The sequence below is a fragment of the Myotis daubentonii genome, chromosome 4 (genome assembly GCF_963259705.1).
Source record: "Myotis daubentonii chromosome 4, mMyoDau2.1, whole genome shotgun sequence".
NCBI lineage: Eukaryota > Metazoa > Chordata > Mammalia > Chiroptera > Vespertilionidae > Myotis > Myotis daubentonii.
The window spans coordinates 11822162-11848146 of NC_081843.1; the positions used below are offsets into that span (position 1 = coordinate 11822162).

General features: G+C 49.2%; 1 protein-coding gene across 6 annotated transcripts in view; it reads right to left on the bottom strand.

Moving 5' to 3' along the window:
- Positions 1-25985, bottom strand: part of KATNIP (katanin interacting protein) — a 207708-nt gene that overhangs the window by 147156 nt on the left and 34567 nt on the right. For 5 of the 6 annotated variants that reach the window (XM_059692465.1, XM_059692463.1, XM_059692464.1 and 2 more), the window contains exon 2: positions 21585-21640. The exons of the other annotated variant lie outside the window; for it this stretch is intronic. In XM_059692465.1, the coding sequence (XP_059548448.1) occupies positions 21585-21640 (56 nt within the window). The remainder of the gene's footprint in view (positions 1-21584; positions 21641-25985) is intronic. 6 annotated transcript variants of the gene reach the window in all.

Below are 25985 nucleotides of genomic sequence, written 5' to 3' on the forward strand. Positions count from 1 at the left end.
CCAAACCGGCTAGGGCTATCTTGGCCTTTTTAGTCACAAGAGCTAATACATTTGTTTTTTTTACTCAAGCCAGTTTGAAGATGCGTACACGCGTGTGCGCGTTTGTGTGTGTGTGTGTGTGCATGTGTATGTGTGTTTTACACCTGAGTGAGTTCTCTGTGGTACAGTGGTAGAGCTGATACTCAGGGCTGTTTGAATCCAAAGTCAGTGCCATGTCCGAGGGCTCAGAGAAGCACTTAGTAGAGAAATAAAATGTTACCTTAATGAATGTTCTCAATGATGGCCCTAGACCCACAATTACAGACGATCCAAATGTATCTTAACAGAAAAAACTCCTATTCTTCAAAACTCTCCCTCAGGGTCAACTCCTCTGTCTTCCCAGTGCTTCTGTCCCCGTGCTGTGTAATAGTCTTTAATGCATAATGCAAGTTGAATGAAAAAGTATAGTTCTGAGTTGGCCTTTTACTGCTTTCGCTGACAAATCAGATGTACTCCCATCCCCAAAACAGGGAGGATAAATACTCTGCAGTCAGTATGCCTACATAGCAAACAGCCAAGCAATCAAGACCTAAAGAACAGCTGATACTACCCCCTAGAGGTGGAACGAAACACAAAACACTGCAGTAAAGATCCCAGTTTCTCAAGCCCAGGGTCGCCGTGGTAACAGTCACATGCCCTGCACACACCAGACAGAACACCAAGGAAGTTGGTTTCTTCTCAAGTACCTTAGACTCACATTATTACTACGCTACCCTGACAGGTACCCATACATGCCTGAGATTCTATACTTAGTGTCAGAGTTTGTAGAATCTCGATGCAGATCCAGATTCTAGGATTTCCGCCTGGACTCCACGGTGCAGGCTATATACTTAGAAAATGTTTTTCTCACACAGCTATCTAAAATATCATTTTCAACACATATCTGTCAGAAAATAATTAACATGTCTTTTGAGTCTCAGAAAAGTTTTCTTGTGCAATGTGTATTATAAACTATCTTTTAGGCAGGCAAATATAGATTTTCTCTTTTTAAAATCTTAAATGAGTTCAAGTCAAAAAGAGACTACATATTAATGCCATAAATGGAAAATCATGACCACGTGCCACAAACAGAAGGCAGACATAAATTCCGACTCCGTACAATGGCACATGCTTTCGTGCCACCCACACTGGGAAACTTGGGGCCAGAGCTTCACGTCCCCGCAGCCCTGCCAGGTGGGCAGCGCTGACTCTATTTTGCAAATTCATCCGTGTTCACTCAGTATTCACTGGACACCTATTCTGGAGGACGCAGTGAGCACATCACCGTCTCTGCTGCCATGGCCTCACATTCCAGTGAAAGGAGACAGGCGATAAAAAGAAGTACATTGGTTGTATGTCAGACGGTGCTAAGTGCCACGGAGACGAGAAGAGGGAGTGTGGGCAGGAGGGAGGCGCTGTTAGCAGGGGGTCAGAAAGGCCAGAAAATGACACTGAAGGAAGAGAACCCGGTGGGAATCCGGCAAAGGTGGCAGGAACGGCAAGTGCAAAGGCCGTGAGGCTGGAGCAGAGAGAGCGAGGCGGGGAATGGAGGCGATGGGGTGGGACACGAGGTGGAGACTCTAAGGAGGCCAGGAAGCCCGTGCAGGGGTTTGAGGGGACCTGACATCATCTCCGCTGGGTTCTAAGTGAGTCAAGGTGGGCTGAGGCTGACCCCATGCTCCAGCCCTCCTCCCTGAGAGCAGGGGATGGGCCTCAGGCCTGCGAGGAACCTGGAAGCACATGTGACGCATGACTAGCCTCTCACTGTAAGGAGAAGGCATGCCGGCTCCCGCTCTCCCAGGCTGGCGCTGAACTGATTTAGGGCTGCAGTTACCTGTCAGAGCCTCTCAGCCCCGCAGGACCGGCCGCTTGGCCTGATGGGAGGAGAGGCAGCCTAGGTGGCATTCACCTCCTCCACCTCCACCTCCCCCCTCCCATTGCAGTGAACTTTTCCCTCTAAGGACAAGCTGGTGGCCTGAACAGACACTCCCCCTCTCCACAGGGGCAAGCAGGGCCCTTCCTGTTGATTCCACAAATATTTCCTCAGCTTCTCCTATGGACTGGACACTGAGCTAAGGGACAGACTAAGACGAATGCAACCTGACTCCACCACCCTCTCTGACCTCATTTACACACACACACACACACACACACACACACACACACACACCGAACCCCTGGCCCCCGTAGCCCTCTGGCTGCTCCTCAGAGAAGCCATGCGCCTTCCTCCTCTTGCTGTCTCCCCACCTCTGGGCAGGTGTGGCCCTTCCTGGGGCCTCTCCTGACTGCCCCAGGCCTCGTGGCCTCCTCACTCTCTGAAAGCATCTTTGTTGGCGGTTCCCCACCGGGATGCCAGACCCATGGGGCAGGGCTGTGCTAACTCCCGCTGCTGTATGTCCCAGCCCCGGCCAGTGCCTGACACACATCCGGAGCTTACAAATATCTGTGGAAAGGAAGGAACGAGGAGGAAAGAGGAAAGGAAGGCAGGAAAACAAGATCCCTGTTCTCAAGGAACTTAGTGAGGAGGCCACTGAAGGCAGTGATTCCGATGCCATGGGGGAGGTGTCACCAAGAGGAAGTACCTGTGCTGGGTGGGGACACAGCGCACAGGCGCCTGCCATCAGCTGAGGATTGTCCCCTCTCACCCCGCCCTCACTAACCATGCGGTCCTTTCCTCTCTCCCTCCTCGCCCACCTGCTCTCCTTTCCTTCCTACCTCCTTTCGGGTTTACTGCGTGCCTCCTACCAAACAAGTTAATCTAGGGGCAGAGAGGGGAGTGTGCTCCAAGCAAAATGTATGCAGGAGCATGAGCAAAGTAGGGGAGACAAAGGGGCTGGCGCCAGGGGCAAGGGGAGCAAGGGATGACACGGGGCTGGCCAGACCACCAAAGCCGCGTGGGCTGCAGCAGGGCGCTGTCCCGTAACCCCAGACCATGGGAAGCCAGTCTGGGTTACTGGGGTAGAGGGTGGATGTTGGGATAGAGTGGAGGTGGCCCAGAGTGGGTGCTGGGGAGCAGGTAGGAGGCGGCTGCGGGTGTTCAGACAAGGGGTGCCGGAACCTGGAGGAGGCAGGGAGAAGATATTTTTAAGGTGAAGGCACAGGACTTGCTAATGGCTGGGAAAAGGAGGCAAGGGAGGGGAGGTACAGGGGGTGAACCCAGAGTTTCCGGCCTGTGTAACTGGCAGTCGGTGATGCCATCCTCAGAGAGGCGAAGGCTGGGGAGAAGCAGGGCTGAGTGTTTGGGGCACTTGTGTTGAGACTTGGAGGCACACCCTAGAGGAGCAGCTCAGGGGCTGGCATTGGATGTACAGGTTTGCGGTTCAAGGCTTCATGACACTGGTAAGATGCCCCCTCTTCCCTGCTTGCCCCCACCCGACTGCGTGGCGCCCTCCCTCAGCTGTGTCCAGAAGCATCCGCACAGACCGCTCTCTGGGGGGGGGGGGGGGGCAGGGACTTATCAAAGCCACCTGGACATAGGCCTAGGCCCGCGTCGTGGATACTGAGCTAGGCCCAGGTCGCTCACACCCCAGCTGCCGGGTGTGGAGGTGGCTGGCAGCTCAAAGCTGTGTCCCTTCCAGAAAGCCTGTCTATGCCTACTCTCTGAAACTGGTGGACGCCAAGGGTACAAAGACCAGGCTTCTTGTCTCAGCTGGAAACACCTCTGAAGGGCCACCACCCCCAGAGCTCCCTATGGGATCATCACAGCCTGCATGGAAGTTCAACTCCTCCCTCTGCCCAAGCCTGCTTTCCCCACCCCCACCAACCTCCTGCCCAGCTGTCTCCAGCCCAGAGCCGGCTTCCTGGGGTCTAAGACAATAGGTCTTTCCCCCTTGACCACAGCTCCTAGGCAGGGCTGACTCTCAGTACATCAAAGGCCATCGACAAATGCATTTTGAACTGAATGGGCAATCCTGACTCGGCCAGGACTTCCCACAGTGGTCCTGAATTCAAACAGGACAGACCCAAGTCCCGAAAATACAATGAATTCCTTGGACCACAGACCCCAATTTTTTAAAAAATTTATTTGAGAGAGAAACATTGATGCAAGAGAGAAACAGCAATTGGCTGCCTCCTGCATGCCCTGCCCTGGGGAACGAGCCCACAACCCAAGCTTGTGCCCTGACCAGGAATCGAACTGACGACCTCCTGATGTATAGGATGACACTCAACCAACTGAGCCACTCCGGCCAGGGCCAGACCCCAATTTTAAATTCTGAAATCTGGTTGTCATGGAGGTATGTGACATCGGCCCTCAATTCCTGGGTCTTCAATCAATAGCTGAGCAGCGAGTGAGATGGTCAGGACTCAGCTGTGGAGCCAAGTGCCTGGGCAAGAACCCTGACCTGCTGGTGTGAGTGGAAGAAGGTACCTGTGCCAGGGTTTCCTCCACTGTCACACTGGACTGATGTCCTAGTGGCACTGTTTACAACAGCCAAAAAGTGGAAGCACCCCAAATGTCCATGAAAGGATGAATGATAAACAGAGTGTGGTATATCCGTACCAGGGAATACTCTTTGGTCACAAAAAGGAATGAAGCGCCCACACAGTACGGATGACCTCGGAAACATTCTGTTAAGTGAGAGAAGCCAGACACAAAAGGCTATGTATTATGATTCCATTTATATGAAATGTCCAGAATAGGCAAATCCATGAGACGAAAGTAGATGAGTGGCTGCCGGGGAATGAGGAGCAGCTGCTAATGGATCAGGGTTCCTATCTGGGTGATACGTTTGGAATTAGACAGTGGTGATGGTTGCACAGCGTTGTGAATATACTAAATACTGTTTAACTGTACACTTTTAAATGGTGATTTTTGTTTTGTGTAAATTATCCTGTCCTATATAATAAAAGGGTAATATGCAAATTGACCAAAAGGCAGAACAACCGGTCGCTATGACGTGCACTGACCACCAGGGGGCAGACGCTCAATGAGGACCTGCCCCCTGGTGGTCAGTGCGCTCCCACAGGGGGAGTGCCGCTCAGCCACAAGCTGGGCTGACGGCTGGCGAGCACAGCGGCCCACCTCCTCGGCAGCGCTAAGGATGTCCGACTGCGGCTAAGGATGTCTATCAGTCGGACATCCCCCGAGGGCTCCCGAACTGCTAAAGGACACAGGCCAGGCTGAGGGACCACCCATCCCCCTAGCCCCCAAGTGCACAAATGTTGTGCACCAGGCTTCTAGTATCTCAATTAAAAATGCAAAAAAGGAGGGTAATGATTAAAAGAATCTACCTTATACACATAAAACGATTATTAAAGCACTGCCTGGTGTATAATGCATGTTCAGTAAGTGTTAGCAACTAAGATGATGTTGATTAGAAATATGCAGAGGTTTTAATCATGATGGTACAACATCTGAACTCACAGTTACCCTAGAGCCAGCTCCCTGAGCTACCCGGAGGCGTTTTATGCCACAAAGCTAACACCACCTGAAATTCACACAAAGAAAAGATGACATGACTTTTTTAAGGATGCAACTTCCCTTTTCCCCGAGTAGGAAGAGGCTGAGCTAGCCTGTTTCTGGGGAGAGCAGCTGGGGGTAGGACTTGCTCTGCCTCCGGAGAGGGGCTGCCCTCACACCCTGGACACAGGCCCGGGCTGGTGACAATCAGGACCTGGTTGCACACCAGCCCTTGAGCGTCATCACGGTGGCAGGCAGCGAAGGCTATGAGGGCGCTCTGCCAGAGAAGGGTCTGCACTAATAAAAACCGCGGTCTTGCCATGTCTCCGCTGGCGTGTTTCTCCAAAGGGGATGGCTTCCAGCTGGCGAGGAGGGCTAGGAATAGAACCGGGCTGACGGGTGAGGCCGGGTGCAGGCTGCAGGAGACGGTCCTTCTTCGGGCTGAGGAGGAAGAGCAGGGGCTGGGAGTCTCTTCCAGCCCCTAAAGCAGCCTGTGTCCTCGCTGAATGTGAGTTCTTAAGAGCGGAACAGCAGCCCACAGATTCCACCATCTCTCCGTCTCCTGCTTGCTCCTTCCAGCCCACAGCCCGCCACTGGGATTGGCTCTAAGACACAGCTCTCCTGGCTCCCCTCATTAAAAGCCTGCAACGGCTGGCTGGCGAGTGAGGTGACAGAGGCACTTTGGGGAGCAATGCGGCAGCATTCACTAAAACCAGACAAAAGCGGTCCCCACACAACTCCCACGTCCTCTGACCCAGCCATGCCGCTCCATGGAATCTCCTGGAAAGACGCACACAGGTGCCGCGGAGGAATGTACAAAATGCTAAGCCTCCGCAGGAAAATGGCTAAATGACCCTAGGTCTGTCCATACCTGACTGAAATGAGATTTTTTCTTTTCAAGGCCTAGTGTATTTTTAACACCCAGGATGGACTGCGTATAGTTCAGGGAGGCGAGGCAAGTTACATGTTACAAAATCAAGTTACAGAAAAACACAGTCATCGTGACCTCATTTTGTTAAAATACACACACTCCAACATACCACATATATTTCAGGGGCACATTTGGGAGCAAGATGCGCGGAGAAAGGTCTGCAAGGGTGCGTGCCAAGCGCGTGCCAACAGTCCTTCTGGGGGGGCAGACCGGGCTTCGGGAGGGGTAGGAACTGGCAAAAGGGACTTGAGCCTTACCTAGACGCTTAGAAATAATGTTCTTAAGGAAGCTGCTTCACGTGTTACTGTATCGCTAATGACCTCCACCTACCCTACCTCCCTTTTCAAAAAAGAAAACAAACCGGTGGCTCCACATCCCAGGCAGACGCAGCTGGCCAGGCTTCCCCCGAGCCCAGGTTCCCACACCCAGCTGTCGGCTCCAGGTCTTGGCAGGTTTGAAGCTGAGCCCTGATCTTCCTCCCACCCCTGCTCCCACCCGCCTTCCCATCTCAGGGATGACCAAAGGCTTTCTGGTTGCTCAGATCCTCTCTTTTTCTCCCACCCACATCCACCCAACAAGTCCAAGCGGCTCTACCCTCGCGATGCTCAGGACCCGGCACCTCCTCTGCTCCCCCCATTGCCAGCCGCCCCCTTCTTCGGGGGTTCTGCCACGCCCACAGGGCTCCGCTCCGCCCTCACACATAGCCAGAGGGGGAACACGCACTGCTAAATCGGGTCTGTGCTGGCCCTCTCCCACGCGTGCTCCCGTGGCTCCTGCCTCACGCAGACAAAAGCCCAAGTCCTTACCCGACCTGGCTTTACCCTCTGTCCTCACCTCCCACCACCTTACCCCTCATTCCCCGTAATGCAGCTACACAGGCTATGCCCTCAAGGACGCTGGTGCTTGCTGTTCCCTCTGCCAAAATGCCCTCTTCCTCTCGCTTCCTTGCCTCTGCTCACCGGCTCAGTGAGGCCTCCTGAGGGGCCCATGTAGCATAACAGCCCCCAGCACTCCCAGCCCCCCTTCTCTGCTGTATTTTTTCCTCTGACACCCTTATAATTTACTTATCTGCTTAGTGTCTGCCTTTAACCACTAGGACAGAGCTCCGAAAAAGTGTGGGTTTGTGTCTGCTGTGTGCACTGTGGAATCTCCAGGAGCCAGGGCAGGGCCCGGCACACGGCAGGTACTTGAAGATATTTGCTAAGTGATTGCCGGAATGAGCGACATTTTCTTTATGGGGCCCGCCTGCATCACCAGCCTCCGCGACCCCCGTTCGCTCCCACACATACTCTTGCTTCTATCACAATGAACGACTTGCTGGTCCCTCAAACGGGTATATGCCCAGGTGTCTGCACCTGTTTATCTGCCCGGCCTTACCTATCCATTAGCTTCAATGTCACCTCCTCCTGACACCCTGGCCAATCCACCTGCCACTCCCTACCCTGCTGGTGAGTTGAAGTTCCTCCTCTGACTCCCGTACCGCCCCACTGTTTCAGGATTCATTAACTCCCACCATTGGTAGAATCAATTCCTCGGAGCTGGCCACATGGGGCTGGCATGTTTTTTCCTCAATGAATCATCACAACAACTGATAGAGCACGAATTATTATCTCCATTTTACAGTTGTGGAAACTGAGGCACGGAGTCGCCAGTGAGCAAGTACAGAGCTGGAATCTAAACCTAACTTCACTAGACTCCAGTCCGTGCTTATCCCCTGAAGTGCCAGCAGGGCCCTCCACAAAGCCGGGAGCGCTGTGATGGCAGGGCCCAGGCCTCTGCCGAGTCACCAAAGAACTCAGCAAACCGGCCCAAAGGTCCCCAAGCCCCGGTCTGGGCTGCACGGGGCGAAGGCCCACAGTGGGTCCTGAGCTCCCGGCCTGAGACGCTGTCCAGCCCTCACCGACACCACCACAGAAGCCACGCCGGGACAATGTAGGCCCGCAGAAGGAGCCGAGCGTGAATAACATGAGCTTCAGCAGCAGGCAAAACCGAGAAGAAGTCCTGGTTCCTCTACTCACTAGCTGTGTGCTCCGAGCCTCCCAGTCATTTATAAAATGTGCTGCCGGACTCTGGGCATCGCCCTCCCCATGGCCACAGGTCAAGCACTGAGACTCCTGGAGGCCAGTCCAGACAGCTGTCCCACCGCTGCCCACAGGCGGCTGGCCTGGAGCAGGCACCTGACCCAACAGGGCCAACAATCCTGGCGGATTTGGACTAAAAGGTTCCGGAAGATCTGACTGTTCTCTCGAAGGGAGGAACGTGAACTCAGGAGCTGCTGGTGGGACGATTTTCTGCCAGGAGAACTGAGAAACAGAGAAAGCGGGTTTGTGCCAAGTGAGAGTGACACTGATGCTGACAGGCATAAAGGTAAGAGCAGAGAGAGGACTTTCCAGGACCCCCGAGGACCCGGCACTAGTTCACCATCTTGAAACCATTCTTCACGTGTTGACACCCAGACGCATCACTGCCCTCGGATTCTGTGAAGCACCCACTCTTCAGAGCCCTCTAATGCAGTAACATAGTCCCCCTCTCCTAACGCGGATTGAGGTTGTGTTTGTTTAACTGTCCCGAGAATACAAAGACTTACTTTGAACTGTTATGGGAAATAGAACTAATATATGAAAACCGCTTACCTCAGTGCCTGGCTATGGTAAATAACACCCAACCCATGGTTGCTAATAGCATCATTATAATCAAGCCACAAGGACATGCTATTACAGGAACTGCACAAATCAATCATCCTGCCCAGTCATCTAAATAGCTCTTCCCCCCAAGGGTGGCACACCATGGTTCTGTCTTTGATCCCATCCCAGGCCATAATTTTATCAATGGCTGGATCTGGCTGTGAAAGGCTATTCATTCTGTGGATGACATTCAAATGGGAGTCACACAGAATAAACTGAATGACGAAATCTGGGTTTAGATCACCTGCTACAGGCTAGAGATGGATGAAAACAGCTTGATAACATCATCACAGCCGAAGTAAAGGTCCTATACAAGGAGAGGCTCTGGAAGGAAACTCTGGCTCGAGAAAGTCCATGAGAAAAGGCAGGGCTTTTAGCTAATGTGCTCAGTATGGGCTAACAGGTGTGGTGTGGCTGCCACACTCCCACCCCACAGCACACACCGTGAGTATGTTAGAAATTTTGCCAGAACAGAGAGTGGAGGGGAACTAACATGTTTTAGCACCTACTGTGTGCCAGGCTGCGTATTAAACACTTAGCACACTGTTTCAGATGGTACTCCCACTCGTCTATGAGCTGGGTGTTAGCGTCATTATTCCCATTGGACAGGTGAGAGAGCTGGGGCTTAGATAAGTGAAGGGACTTGACCGAGGCAGGAGAGAGCAGTTAGTATTTGAACCCAGTCCTTTCAGAAAGTACACCCATCCTACATTGATCAATTCATAGTTGGAATATTCAGTTTGGTTCTGACACAGTGTATTTTTAGAGAAAAATGAACTTCACCAGGAAGGTGACAACTCTAACAAGAAGTCACCTAGAGACGGATTCAAGTTGGGAGGACCAAGAGCAAGTACACACATCAGCCTCTCCTTTCCAAGTCCACAGAAATGACCATTTAAAATCCATAGAGGGTGGAAAAATAGGGAGGGTGCCATTGGCAGATTACAAATGCTGAGAAATCCCTGAGAAATGGATGCAGACAGAAATGGAGGAATGAAAAGAAACAGGCCACGTTCAGAAGTCCGGAAGGAGCGCTGTAAAAAGGGAACTGGTCTTGGGCTGCTCCAAACCTGCAGTGGACACATTCTCCAGGGGCAGGAGGGCGCCTGAGGTCAGAAGTTGAATGAGGACTTCCACGGGGGCCCCAGGAGGTGGCCCTTTAATCCACACAGCTAGTAGGAGATGTGACTGGGAGTCAGAAAAGCAGAACTTATCCAGGAGCCAACGGGAGATCCCCTGCTCGGAAGACAAACTACGAGCACCACCCTTCTTGCAGCAAGTTCCATCCCTCTGCCCACAGTCCCCGGCAGAGAATTAGAGTGAAAAGAAACAGCACTGACAGAGAAGGAAACAGGAGATCACAGTACATGGAAGAGGACATATTTACAAATTACGAAACATCCCTGGAAAACTCACACCATGAAAGACAGGGACCAACTCAACAAACAGAAGAACTAACAACCAAAGAAACAGAGACAACAATGCAAGCAGAGATATTTTAAACATGTTTGATAGTCCCAGAGGGATAAGAGAGGATACTGACTCCCACAAACAAGAACAGCCTATTATGGGAAAGAATTAACTAGAAATAATAAATGAAAGACTTAATCATCACCAGGCAGACGTGGCTCAGTGGTTAAGCATCAATCTATGAACCAGGAAGTTATAGGTTAAATTTCTGGTCAGGGTTGTGGGCTCAATCCCCAGTAGGGGACATGCAGGAGGCAGCTGACTCTCTCTCATCACTGATGTTTCTCTCTCTCTCTCCCTCTCCCTTCCTCTATGAAATCAATAAAAAAAAATTTTAAAGATTTAATCATCAGAATAGAGAAATTAAAAGGCACTGAACAGCAGAATATAGATACAGAGAAAATCAGTGAGCTGGAAGATCAGACAGAAGCATTTACCCAAAACACAGGAATAAGGACAGAGTACTACTGGCAAAAACATAAAAGCCTGTTAATATCCAAGCTTTAGGGAGTCAGGCATTCTCAGATATTTTTGGTAGGATTTGTAAAATATTAAGCTTTTCTTATGAAGCTTTTTCCAGATTTCTTACCATATGGGCCAAAAAAATCCCTATTTTTAAGCCAAAGGTCAGCAAATTACTGCCTGTTTTGGTAAATAGTTTTACTAGAACACAGCCACAATCATTCATATATTGACTATGACTGCTTTCGTGCTACAACAGCAGAGCTGAGTAGCTGTGACAGAGACAGCATGGCTCCCAAAGCCTAAAGTCTGTATTGTCTGTCCCTCTACAGGAAAAGCTTGCTGACCCCTGGTTTAGGCCATTATTAGTTGGGTTTTCTGTTAATTGCAGCCAAACGCACTCTCAACTGAAGCAATGAATAGAACTGTACAAATGGAAAAAGGTCGAGGAAGATGAACATCCAGTTGATAACTGGTTATTTCTAGGGAGAGGAATGAGATTGAGATTGGAGTAAATTTGAAGGGGAATTTGTATTTAATGCACAAACTAGAAACTTTCAATGACAATGAATTCAAACTATTTTATAATTTAATTTTTCTAATATAAGGATAATTGCAGGCCTATACACTGATAAAGAATAAACTGCCCGGCCGGTATGGCTCAGTGGTTGAGCATACACCCAGGAACCAGGAGGTCTCCTTTCAATTCCGATTCAGGGCACATTGTGAGCTCAATCTCCAGTAGGGAGCACACAGGAGGCATCAATGTTTCTCTCTCCCTCTCCCTTCCTCTCTCTCTAAAAAAATCAGTAAAGAAACATTTTTTAAAAATCAGTAAAAAAATATATCCTCAAGTGAAGGTTAACAACAACAAAAAATAAACTAATGATACTTTTAAAAATATGGATGAATCTCAGAGATACATTTAATTTAAAAAAATGTACTTACTCTGTGAATCCTAAATCTGAAATATATGTAGTTGCATTTTTAAAAAAAGCTAGAAGAAAATATCAAAACAAGTGATAGTGATGAGCTAGGTGGTACGATAATGACTCATTTTTTCACCTTCCTGTGTTTTCCAATTTCTCTACACTCAGCATGCATTAGTTCTGGAATCAGAAAGAGATGGAAAAGGTCTGATGCAGGCCCCACTGAGATGGGTGCCTCCTGGCGTGAACAACACCAGCCCTGCCTCCCCCAGCTACACCAGGTGATGGAACATGGAGTGGGCAGGACCCAGTGGCGGGACTTGATGAATAGTAATGGCATATGCTTAAACAGGTATGGTTCTAATATTTTATATGTATTATTCTTTAATTATCTCACCCCATGGAAAGATATTATATTTTCAGCTCCATTCTCCAGACAAAGAAACTGAGAGGTTATGTAACTTGCCAAAGACCACACAGCTATTAAGTGGTAGAGTCAGGATGCAACCCAGGCAGTCTACCTGGGCCCTTTCCCTGCCCTTGACCACTCTTGCCATTCCATCTCCCAAGTGCGAAGCCTTCTCCCAGGGCACCAACAAAGCACAAGCAGTCCAAAGAATATTTTTTTAAAGAATTTAGGTTTCTTAAAAAAAAAAAAAAAACTATCAAAGTAGTCATCCGGAAAAATAACTTCAGGACCTATTAAACTTCCTTACACTTACTTCAGAGGTTTTGTTCTGAATTACATAATGGGGGACAAGGAGGGGCCTATAATCTCATCAGAGGCTTCTAATCAGAATCCAGCCATCACTAACTGCACCTCGCGGGGAAAGGTGAGTATCAAACTGTCTTGGTTTCTCAGGTGGGAAACCAAGCTACCGTTTATCTGGTGGCCACTGCCCTGGCCTCTTATTCACCTGCCCGACCCTGCGGTCCCAGGAGTACGGGGTTCCCCTCTCCCCATGGAGCTCTGAGCAATAGAGGAGGGAAGGTGGCCTGTATCAGAATCCACGGAGTCCCGAGAGGGGCTGGGCTTGTGTTTATCTCCCCAACCTCAGTGAATCTTCAGATACCTGGGGAGAAAGGACCGCTGACGCCCATCTTACAGATAAAAAAACTGAGCCTGGGGATGGTTAAGTAGATCCCGAAGGTCCCCCAGCTGCCTCCCGAAACCATCCACCCTCTCACCGCTGCGCACCAGTACACAGAACACGGAGTTTCAGCCGGCGGCCCTGCACTGTGGAACTGGGGCAGGTGCCTCATAGCTGAGCCCAGGTTTCCTCATTGCAAGGTGAGGATGTACTGCTTACCTCACAGGGTCTTGTAGGATGGACGGGGAAGCATTTTTTAACAACTGGGCTACTGTCAGTGTAACCACTCCCACTACAAGGTGGCAGGGTGGTGGGCAGCTGTCGGCTTTTGTCTGCCCACCGTCCTTCCTCCTTCCTCTGGTAACAGGATCCCGGTGGTCCTTTGGGAGAAAAGCTCTTCCTTACCATGTGCTTAATTCAGGGTTGACCCCACCCCAGCCTTGTCTTCAGGTGGGTGCACAGTCACCGGCTGGCCAGGAGTCTCAATTCGAACACTCGCTGACCCTGCAGTGAGGGAGCTGCTCTAGCTTTCTGGAGTCACTGAGAGAATTATGACAGGAAGGAGAAGACGAAGAATCAGCCCGTCACCTCTTCAGGGTTCACTGCATGTCAGGCAATGTTCAGAGCACCCTAAGAACCTGAGGAGGAGGTGCCACTATTGTCCCCATCCTACAGATGCAGAAACTGAGGCTCGGGGGCAGTTAGGCACTTAGGTAACTGATGAGCCAGGATTCAAACCCGGGTCATGTGGCTCCAGAGCCTGTGCTTTCTCCCGCGTGCTACATGGCCTCTGTGCAGAAGCCTGGAGCTGCTGCGGCCAGCGGGCGCCAAGAGAGAGCAGCCTGCTGGACAGTGGCCTGTCATGGAAGAAGGCAGAGGGGAGGGTGCTGAGTCAGAGCACCTCATCCAGCTGTGCCTGCTGTGGACCAGCCCTAGTGAGGCCACCACTTCCCATCTTTGCTGCAGCTGGTTTGAGGAGGGCTTTTGTCACTTGAACTGTCTGAGACAGGCTTATGGACCCTAATGAAGCTGAAGTCACAGAACCAATGGCTCTTGTCAGACATGGGGACCACAGAAGTGACAGAAGCCCAAAGAGGGGAGCACGAGTATGCGAAGGTCAGCAGTGGTGACTTGGGACTGGACCTCACATGGCCTGACTCTCATGGCCCTGGCCGGCTCCTGCAGAGGTGTCCCAGCCTGAGGGGCAGTTCTCAAAGGCCCACTTTCACCCAGGAGACATAGCTTTCACGAGTAATCCACAGGAACCTCCTTTCCTTAGATAGTATCATTCTCTTTTCTAATGACAGTCTGTATTCCATAAAGTGATTTTGGGGGGGGGGAGGTAAAGGGAGACACTTTCAATGCAATTTCATGCCTAAGATTCAAGGATACAGGAAACTCTGATGATGCTCTGCTGAAGGGCACGCTACTGAGCCACAACAGGCTCGGGAAGGAAACGCTGTCAAAATTATCTCTTTCTGGTCTCAAATTGGAGCTCTCTGATCAGGGGTTTTCCTAGAGTTTAATCTTGTGTGGGAAGCTAAGCTGGTACCAGGAAGGTTTTAGGCATGTCAATCTCCTTCCTGGCATTTTATCCGAAATTGGTTGTTTTTGCTTCATGGCTGGCGTCCTGGCCTTGCCGCTGTGCAGCTCGGGTGATGGGGTTATGTCTGCACACAGCACCCTGCAGCTCCCAGCCTGGCTGCAGCCTGGAGTAGGCTGGTGATTCAGGGGCAAGTCATTCTGATGGGAGGGCTTATATACTGTTTCATCAGCCCAGTTCGAGTCCTGCTTTTCTTGGAAAGACTTCTCACCCACCTCTGACTCTGAAGGTATTAGCTTTTTAAACAGGCTATTCTGACCTTGCCAGCCCTAAATTATAGTATTCATCATTACTGAGCAGCTAGAATGTGCCACTGCCGTACCAAGCACTTCATGGACATTAACTCACTGAGTTCTTCCCACAAGCCTGCGAGGCAGGCTCTGTAGGCAGCAGCCCTACTCTCTTCAAGAGGAAATCGAGTCACAGACAGAATAGGCAACTCTCCTGAGTGAGGACACTGGCCTAGGACCCAGGCTGTTTGGTTCCGGGGTTCCAGGCTCAACTGCTTTGCTGCACAGCTTCTAGCCCTGCCATGTGACTGATTTGCCTGCAGAAATCAGTTGTCAATGTTACCAGGACCCCCACCCTCCAAATGCTCAAGGCTACAGACACCAAGACTCAAGAAGCGGAAAGACTGACAACACTAACTTTACAACTGGGAACACATTTGGCAGTTGGATGTAAAATGGATTTCATTCTTCTCTGCCAGAATGTGAACTAAAAGGAAAAGTGCAGATGTGGAACGTCAGCTGTCATATCAGGCAGGTCCTTGTAATGCAGCACCATCAGCTTGCACGGTCTTTCTCTCTCTCTTCCTTTCTATTTAAATTTTTAAACAAAGCAGTTAAGATCTTTAAATATGGAAGAAGCAGCTCCTAACTCCCCAGAAGGCTAAAGTGACAAGAACACTGAAATAAGGAAAGGGAAGAGCTCCCTGCTGGCATGTTAGTGGGCCCTGAAACTTACGGTAAGTCACCAGGTTCCCCGCTCCCCCGCCCTCTGTAATTAGCCACATGCTGAGGGCCCATGAGAGATGGTTTTCAAAAACCAAGGTGCTGGACATGCCCCCAGTCCTTCTCAGGACAGTGCCCTGCTCCATGCCCTGCTCAGACAAGTGGACTAGGGAACAACGGGGTGGCCGATGAATGGCTCTGGTGTGTGCACCTCAGCCAAGGGCAGCCCCCCTTGAATCTGGCCAGGATTCTACAAGGGGGCCTGGACAGAAAGCTCTGCCCATCTCATGCACTATTAGGAGACAAAACAGAAACATCAATATTAAAACAGCACATGCCCTCTGATCCATCAATTTCCGCTCTTAAGAATTTAACCTTTGACTCTTCCTGCATATGTGCACAGAGATGTCTGCTCTAGGATCGTCTTTAAAGTGCTCTTACAGCAGCCAAAGACCATTAATAGCCTAGACAGTCACCACCGGGAACCAGCAATATATTTATGGGCAATCCTTTATCTGCAATTACTTAGCAACAAAACTGGATCGGAACTGACATGAAATGTATAGTCTTTTTTTTATGCCACTTAGTATGAATATTCATATTTTCCTACAGATATATTAATGCATTTGATTACAGAGTGCTGTCCCAGGCCATACTGGGACGGTATTACTTTATAACTTTATTTGGCCCCAAAGGTTTCAAATAAAGGATTATGTTCCTGTGCATTCACGACCGAGTACTATGCAGTCATAAAGAAGAATGAAGTCTGTGCGTGTATCCTGCTGTGGAATGCCCTCCAAGCCATGTTGGTATGTGAAAACAAAATCCAGGAGCAAAGCAATGTGCACTGCATGCTATCATTGTGTTAAGAGGGGGCTGGGCAGAGAAGGTAGATATGCTCTGCATAGAATATTTCTGGAAGGACACACAAAAATTTGATTATAGCAGTTGCCTATTGAGAGGTGTAAGAAATGGACCTCAGTGATCCATCTCCAGCATGGTCAGCTTCTGATGGAATTTGCCGAATTTCCCCAGGGCAAGCAGAATGTGGGGAGGAGGGAAGAGGATGTAGGAACAAAGAACTGCATGTGGGCCAGCATTGTGGTGGAAACCCCCCGCCCCCCAGGGGTCTGCCTCAGCTAGACAGGGCAGGTGGAGTCAGCTAGAAAGGCCTTAGCCCAATTTTTTTAAATGGCCCAATGGGAGACAGCAAGACCGAGGTGACATATGAGGAAACGGGTGACCTCATAGTATTCAGCCAATGAGGAACCGGAGGAGGGACTAAATAAATAGGCTGTGTTCCCTGGCCCACGTGTGAGCCTGTACAATGGACGTCCACTCTCAAGAGTGTATTAAAGTCTCATTTTCACCATGCTCTGTTTCCAAGACCATCATTTGAAATTTGAACAGGTGGGCATTTCTCACAGAGGGAAACTGGGTGCTGGGGCTGGTGTCAGGAGCCCTCTAAATACCCTTTAGTATTGATTAGCCAGATCAATCAGACTCTCTCTCTGGCCTCTGGACTGGAGAAGGAACAACTATTAGAGAGGTGCACCAAGACAACAAGGCGCAGAGATGAGACGGGACCAGAGGTGTGTCCACGCTGGACACAGCCTGGAACCCGGACTCCCTCCTTGGATGTGTTGCCAAGATCCAATCTCCTATTTCGTTTGGCAGATCTGAAAGGAGTCTCTGCTTAATAGCAGGAAGTGTTGATGCGTGCACATGTGTGTACACGTGCATGCATGTGTGTGCATGCAAAAGGAAAGCTAAATCCTCCTAGGTGGTTGAGTTAAATGACTTTTGCAGTCCTCTACAGAGTGAGCCCAGTAGATGAGTGTGCTGTCAAGAGGTTTTTTCCACATCTCCAATCAGTTACAAAAGAAGGCAGTCCATCATCTCAGGCAGCTCTGAGAGAGGTTTGGGGGGCGGGGGGACAGAGCTCACTTGGCTGGGACCCACTTGCCTGGGGGTGCTGATGCAAGGGAGACCCCTTTAGTAATAAGTACAATTGTGCCCCTCAGTGCTTGAGCATTAACCTATGAACTAGGACAGTAGTCGACAAACTGTGGCTCGCGAGCCACATGCGGCTCTTTGGCCCCTTGAGTGTGGCTCTTCCACAAAATACCACGTGCGGGCGCACACGTACAGTGCGATTGAAACTTCGTGGCCCGTGCACAGAAGTCGGTATTTTGTGGAAGAGCCACACTCAAGGGGCCAAAGAGCCGCATGTGGCTCACGAGCCGCAGTTTGCTGACCACTGAACTAGGAGATCATTGTTCAATTCCCAGACAGGGCACATGCCCAGGTTGTGGGCCCGATCCCCAGAAGGGGGTGTGCAGGAGGCAGCCGATCAAGGATTCTCTCTCATCATTGATGTTTCTCTCTCCCTCTCCCTTCCACTCTGAAATAGATTTTTTAAAAAGAAGTATAGTTATGCTGCCTCTTCGTCCAAGGACATGGCTCTCTCGGTTAAATACTAGACATTCTAAGGAATGATGAACATTATGTAACTAACATTATGGAATCTTACTATGGGTCAGGCACTACACCAGGTGCTCCAGAACACTGCAGCCTTTACGCTGCAAACCAGTCGCCATCGTGGGTGTTATCAAGTGAGGAGAGGGGTCAAGAGACTCGTCCAAGGTCACATGACTGGGCTGGCTGCAGAAGCACCTGGTGGGGCTAATTCACAGTTGCCTCCATGAGTAGAAGGACATGTTCCCAGTGCCGTACCCACAAGCCCCGGTGCCGTTGGGCACCAGTGTGAACACTGGGCAGGGGGGTGATGAATAAAGATTTCTTTCTCCTCTGTGGTTTCCTTTCCTTTAAAAACACTGCATGATAAATTTACTTCCTAACGATTTCTGAGTAAACTACAATGGCCACAATTTCAAAATCATTAATAATTCATGATAAGGGCCATAAACACTATATAATCTCCACAGGCAGGAACCATGAATACTTGTTGAGAATACTTTTACCAGCTACATGGAAGTCTCTACCGACTTGAAGCCAACCATCAAAGACATATTTTTCAGAAATGCTTCTAACCCTTCCGAAGCCTCAGCTCAAGATGCCTCTTCCAGGAAGTCTTCTCTCCCTCCCCCGCACCCTGGGTCTCCTCTATGATGTCTGCCATCCTGAAAAGGGGGGTCCTCCAGCCAGGCCTGCAGGGCGTGTGCAGGGAAGCACCTGGGGTTAGTTACCACCTGTAACCCCTGCTTCCCATCACAACCACTTGGGGAAATTAAAATACTCGGATGCCTGGATCACGCTGCCAGAGATTCTGCTTTAACTGCTCTGGAAAGAGGCCTGGATGTCAGGGTATAGAAAAGCTCTGGGTGATTCTGTGGCCAGCAGTGTTTGTGAACCACTGCCATTAAGCACTCAGCATGGGGCCTGCAATGCAGCTGCTGAAACCCTTTGCTGTAGAGCAGAGGTGGGGGCAGGGAGGCAGCCTGGAGGACTCTCCTGAAAGGGGCACATCCTCAATAGCAGCCATGGCCATTGTTGCCATATAGGAACAAGGACCTGTCGTCATTCTCCACTTTCCCAAAGAAGCCAGAGGTGTGCATTTTTACTTGAAATCTCCAATTTTTAAATGTGGACACCTCATTCTAAAAAACTGTAATAGAGTATGGGCCAAATAAAACCATCTTTGGGCTGAATTGGGCCTGGCAAGCTCACTGAAAACAGCTGCCCATCCTCCTTTGCCGTGTTGGCCCTTGAACACTCAGAAAAGTACCCATGGAAACCACATGTTCTCCGGCCAAGGTGTAAGGAGGCCCATATAACCTCACGGCCCAAGAAACACGCCACATGTCATCCACCTGTTCTCACCAGCATGTCTTTTTCTCATCTTTCATGGGGACAGAGCTTGTCTACACCTGGCATCCTGTGTGAGGCACAGCGCATCAGGAGGTGCAGATTCCACAGACGGGGGGGGGGGGGGGGGGGGGGGGGCGCGCGGGGGGTGATGCAGAAAGAGGAGGTGGATGGAAAAGGCCTGTTACGACATATCAGGATGAACATCCTGGCAGCATGGCATTAATTTCTTTCTCTTGTTTTTCTGACCAAGCAAAAGCCCTATTTGAGTCAGCACCCTCTTTTTCAGAGGGACCAAATATCTTTCAGGGTGAAAGTTGAATGTTGTGATAAACAACCCCATTCTCTATTTTCCCTCACTTTCAGAAGAGGAGTGTGATCTGAAATGCTCTCAGGCAACTGATGTGATGGCAGTAGCCTAGCCGGGAAAGTGGCAATTAGGGGGGTCCTGCTGCCAGGAGGAGGGAGGGAGGGTGTTTCCACTGGTTACCTGCTCCCTGCTTCCTGGGGTCCCAGCTAACTCCTTAATGTGGATGAGTGGGATGCTGTTGTTCCGTAACCTAAGACATCAGTTAGGTTCACACCATTCATTCCTGGCTGAGCAGGGCTAGTCACCATCCTCGGTCACTTCGCAGAGGAAGACCAGGTGCGTGCAGGCCTGAGCTCACTCCCGTTCTTTGCAGGAGACGAGCACACCTGCACCTGCTTCCAGAGAAATCTCCCTACCAGAGAGGAGCAGGAAAATCCACCCTTGTTCAGCATCTAGATTGCCCACTGGAGCTGACATTTATTTAGGTCATTCCAGCAGCATCAAACTTCCCAAGTTATGTCCCAGCTCTCATTCCAGGCAGGTTGATCGAATAAGAAAACCCACACTGGCTGTTCTGGCTGCAGCTGAGAAAAGGGGAGAGGATGAAAGTCACAAGAAAGTGAATGGGGTGTCCAAACCCAATCTGCCTCCTCAGAGCTGGCTGAGGGGAGGCCAGCACAGAGGAAGCAGAGCCACGCGTGCAAAGAGAAAGACCGAGTCGTGTGGCCATTTTTGAGCCCCTGGGCCCAGCTGAGCCTGAGAAATTCCCTTAGAACTGTGTCACTTTACAATCAAGAATGTTAGTACCCAAGTGTTCATGAATTTCAGGATTGGTTAATATTTATGATAAGCTATACACCTTCATATCCCTGCACCCATATGCCACTATTAAGACTCAAATTTTAACTCCCATGAGTTTGAGACCTCCCTGCATAACCTACGAGTCCTTGCACGACTTCCCATCTCAGGCTCAATGATCTTGCCGCTTTCCTATTCGTGTCTCTGTGACTTTGATCGTGCCCTTTACTTGGCCTGGAAATCTCCCACTCACGCTTTAGGAGGCAGCCTACACATCGGCTTTTCTGCATAGTCTTTCTTAGTAATCACTGGCAGAGTCAGGTGACCCCCTTTGTGTATTGAAATCCTGCTTTCTTTGCCCTTCTCTCACTATATTGGCACTTTCTGTATTATAATCTGTTGCACATCCTGAGATCAAGGACTGTCTCACCCATGCCTTAGTTCCCAGGTGGTGCCTGGCACAGAGCAGATGGGTTCAGAATGGTAGATTTCAAGAATGGCCATAATATTTTGTAGATTTCCTCTCAAGAAGTGAGACCTATTTCCCACCCCTTGAATCTGGGCTGACCTTGTACTTGCTTTGAGAAACAGAAAGTGGCAGAAGTGACCATGCCAGTTCTGAGCTAGGACTCAAGAGGTCCTACGCTTCCATTCAAACTCTGAAGTCTTGAACCTCCATGTGGCTAGCTTGCTGGAGGATGAGAGAACATTGGAGGCGAACTAAAGCATTCTAACCGATAGCCCTAGGTGACAACAGTGAGTGACAAATGCTTAAGTGAGCCCAGCTGAGGTCAGCAGAACCTGGCCCATCAGCAGATGCCCAGGTAAGCCTCGCCCAGACTGCTGACCCACAGAATTATGAATAAATGCATGGCTGTTTTTAAGTTGCAGTGATTTGTTACACAGACAAAGCTAACTGACACATTCAACAAGAGATTATGACCAACAAGTGACACTGGTTGATAGCTCTAGTTACCAACTATTATTTAGTCAGGGATTCAAGCTTGGGACTCAGAGAGGAGAGCCAGGAACACTTAATCCCCAGCCTGCTCCCCCGTCCCTTCAAGTAGCTGCCTCCCACCAGCCCTCGCCAGTGACACATTTACCTCCTTGTTCTCCCGAGAGCAGGACCGGCTTCTCTCAGCCTTTCGCAGAGTCTGACCTGTAGCAGTTCAAAAGCAGAACCAGAGATTAAGGCTGTTTTAAAACAGCTAGTTTATCACCACGGACGCTTTTTATTTGCAAACTGGATAGGCAAGAAAATCATAATCAAATGATTTTAAGAAAATGTAGCCTATTACTATGATGGGAAAATGGTATACTCTTGAAATAAAGCAACGGCAAGGAAATGCTAATTCACACATGTTACTTGACTTTAATGAACAAAGCTCAGCTCTTTAATCTGGAGCATGATCTGCACTCTGCAAGGGCCCACAGCCTCTAGTTTCCCCAGTCGAATTGCATTTTTATTAAATTGTTTGGATTATAAAATACCTTCAACTGTGCATACACATAACCTCTGATGTGCTGCGCCAAACCCCAAACTTGGACACAGGTGATGATACGGATGGGAATTAGCAGGAATCCCCGCATTTCACATAACGGGCAATTTCAGAGAAAATTGTTGCTTATCTCAGAAAACGGGAAGCCTAACACTGAAGGCATGCATAAATTCAACAGATCGCCACCAGAATGTTTAAATAGGCTGTTCTAAATGCAGAGCTTTTATGGCAGTGTCCATTATAAAGGAATTCCTTAATGAAAAATTAATGGATTGCCTTGGTTTTAAAATAGAAAATGAGAGTCACTGCACATTGTCAAGGCGTCTCCCAAACTGTCCAACTCCACCCTCGAGTGGCTATCTGTGAGGATGCCACAGCCACATGTCCCCTTAGCCAGGAGCACTCAGAAGGCAGGAGCAAGAAGGCTTAGTGATGACCTATTGAGAGGCAAGAGATGGGGACCATTGGACATGGTCTCTTCCAGTGAGTCTACACATGACCGGGGCATGATGGGGGCGGGGCTCCCAGCGGGCAATAAAGCACAAGGTGGGAGGAATAACATGTTGCTCTTTCTAAGAAGGTGAGAGTAAGGGAAGAGCTAGAGCCCAAAGATGAACCTCTGGGCAAACTCTGGGGCCAATACTATTTAAAAGGACTTAAAAAAGAGACACCTGGTGACTTCTCAGGAGACCATGGATTAGACAGTATCATGGTTTGGTAAACATCTTTTGGGTTATCTGCCCCCTTCTCTGTTCTTCTCCTCCCCACCCCCAGGGTGGGACCCTGACCCAGCTGCAGCCAATGAGAATCCCAGTCTCGGGAATTTGGAATTGGTTCTGAGAGACGGGTTAAGGGGGCCAGAGCAGGGTTATCTGTGTGTGAGCTTTGACACGGTGACCAGCCAGCCTTGGGACAGACTAAGAGAATGACAAGACAGAACGGACTTAGCTGAAGCTGACTGCATGCCTGCCTCTGTGGTCACAGAGAGCCACTTAGACTATTCTGTGTGTATTTTCTTTCTTTCCTTTTCTTTTTTTCCTTTTTTTGCCTTAAGACAAAGAACCCAGGATTTAGGATGAGAAAGAGCCTAGGAAAACACACCACTGTGGTGGGGGTGGCGATAGTTGCGGAGGTTGTAGGTGTGTTAGGACAGGGGATATATGAGAACTCTCTGTACTTCCTACTCAGTTTTGCTATGAACCTTAAACTGCTCTAAAAAATAAAGTTGTTTATTTTTATATTTTTTTATTTTTAGAAAAGAGTCCAGGATATAGGGATCAAGTGACATGAGTCGTGAGGCCAATTTTATTCCAACTTCCTTACTCTGCGGCTCTGGGGCAGGAGCCAGGGTGGACGGCTCCCACGATCACTTGCTCTGGCTGTCAGAGGAGGGACACACCAGGTAATACAGGCCATGCAATGCAGAGCCAGGAGCTAAGGGACAGGTCTGGCCCTGCAACAGGACAGAGTGGGCTGGTGGCCAGGGGACAGAGAAGGAGGTTTTTAATAGCGGAAGTAGTTCTGAGGCGAGTACGATGCCAGCAGGGCCAAGTAAGGCCCAGAGCAAGGGTAGGGAGCAGGAAGGAAGCAGAGCTAGGCCAGGGTAAGCATGGCGGACCCAGAGTCTAGCTGAGGTCCTTCCTGTGCTGGTCGGACACATGACTGGGGGACTGGTCCAGTGGACAGCTAACCAGTTAGGGCGCCCTGGGTAAGTCACAGGATCCAACAGGATCTCTCTGGACCATATTTTCTTCCTTAAAAAAACAACAACAATAGACTAAATTACCTCCGGGTTTGCTTTTCTTCTATAAAATTCTGTTTCACCGATAAGGAACAGGGAAAGAAACCACCATTAAGCTGGGTCATAAAAACAAAATATTAATACAAAAAACATAGAGCTTAACTACTGAAATATGAAAGCAAATCTCTTTACTGGAGTTAATTAGAAGCTTCTTTATTCATTAAATTGGAAAACAATGTGCTTATTTTCCAATGAAGATAATTCGCTCTAATTACACGCATTTGTTATCTAATGCCCCTGTCCTCACACCACTGAGCCCCTCTCTCCTCCAGGTAACTCCGTGTGGACACAGCTCCTTCTTGCCAAGGATGGGAGGAACCAGATTACACCAGGCCCGTCTACTGCTGCTGCACTTAACTTCTCTGAGTACCCTCCTACTGAGATCGCATTTTATTCTCACAATTCAGGGAGCAAGGTGGAAGGAGTAACATTAATATATATGCTGCCTGCAAAATTAAGGGGATGTTCCTCTGCCTATTGCAAGGTGACCTGCCAGATTCAGCCATGAAACAATAAATAAGGCCAAATGTAAATGATACCTGTGTACCTCACTTTATAAAACAGATGTGTGCCTGGGGAAGAGATGAAAAGAAGTGAATGCACTGAATTTTTTAACTATAATATCATTCTCTCACTTACGATTTCAGAGAGATTTTATCTGCCTCAGGATTTATTTTCAGTGGTAGGAAAACTGTGACATTCCGTTTTACTTTGCTCTAGATGCAGATAATAATATGCATCGCTACCATTCAGAGGGGAGTTGTTGCTTCCTTGGATGTTAGCTTCTGAAGTCATCAGGCAAGGGAAATCAGCATCAAAATTACCCCTGAAAAGGAGCCTTACACCTCCCGCAAAGCACAGTCTCCAGGACACAGCCCTTCAGATCCATTGCTGCAGACTGGTATGCATGTGCAATATTTAATGTATATGGAAATGTATGCTACATGATAAAAATATCACTTATGATATTTTTAATTAAACTATTCATATTGTAATTACTCCAGTTTTCCTCTTGGAGTTGGAGGAGAGTAGCAGAAGTGGGGACAAGACTGGGGCATGTAGTTCATGAAAGTTAAATGCTGGCTTGCTGCAGCCCCACTGTACTGGACACCTAAATACGTGCCAGGTCTACACAAGCTTCATGTCCCACATCCTTACAACCACTCCTGTAGAACAGGGGTCAATAACCTTTTTCTGTAGAGCTAGATAGTAAATATTTTTTACTTTGTAGGCCATAAGGTCTCAGGTACAACTAACTACTCAACTCTGCCATTGCAGTGTGAAAGCAGCCATAGACATCATGTCAACAAGCAGGTGTGGTTGTGTTCCAATAAAAACTTATTCATAAAAACAGGCAGCAGTGCCCTGACTGGTATGGCTCAGTTGGTTGGGTGTGTTCTATGCACCGAAAGGCTGTGCGCTCAATCCCAGATGGGGGACATGCAAGAGGCAGCCAATAAATGTTTCGCTCTCACATTATCTCTGTGTCTGTCTGTCTGTCTCTCTCTTCCTCTTTCTCTCTAAACAAACAAACAAAGAACTAAATAAAACAGGCAGCAGACTAGACTTTGGCCCACAGGCAGCAGTTTGCTGATTCTCGCTTTAGATGGACAGTATTATGCCCATCGCTACAAACCAATGATGAAATGACAAACAAAATGGGGGTGACTGAGCTGCTTGTTCAAGGTCACAAACACGCAGCAGGGCTCAGTGTGCTCCTCATCACCATCATCACTACCACATCCTCAGCATGAGCAGCAGCAGCAGCAGCATGGTCACCACCACCACCAGGACCTCACCTTAATCAGAGTTTACCGTGTGCCCCTCATTGAGCTCCAGGCTAAGTACATAAATCAACTTGTTTACTCTTCACAACTACCCTACGAAATAGGTGCTATTATTATCCCACTTATCAGAGGAGGGCACCCAGCCCCAAAGAGGTCAGGAAAGTGTCCAGTATCACCCAGCTAGTGAGTAGCGAAGCCTTGATTTGAATCTGGGCAGTCTGGCCCCAGGGCCTGCACACCTAACCACTAAGTACACTGCCTCTGTCAGATCTTTAGAGACAAGTACAAGAAGGCCAGAATGGGCTGGGGCGGGAGTCTGACTTAAGGATCTCTTTCTGTGGTGCACCTGTTTAATGTACTTTGGACACCTAAAGCAATTAACAAGGGGATTAGAAGAAAATGATTCCTCAAGGGCAA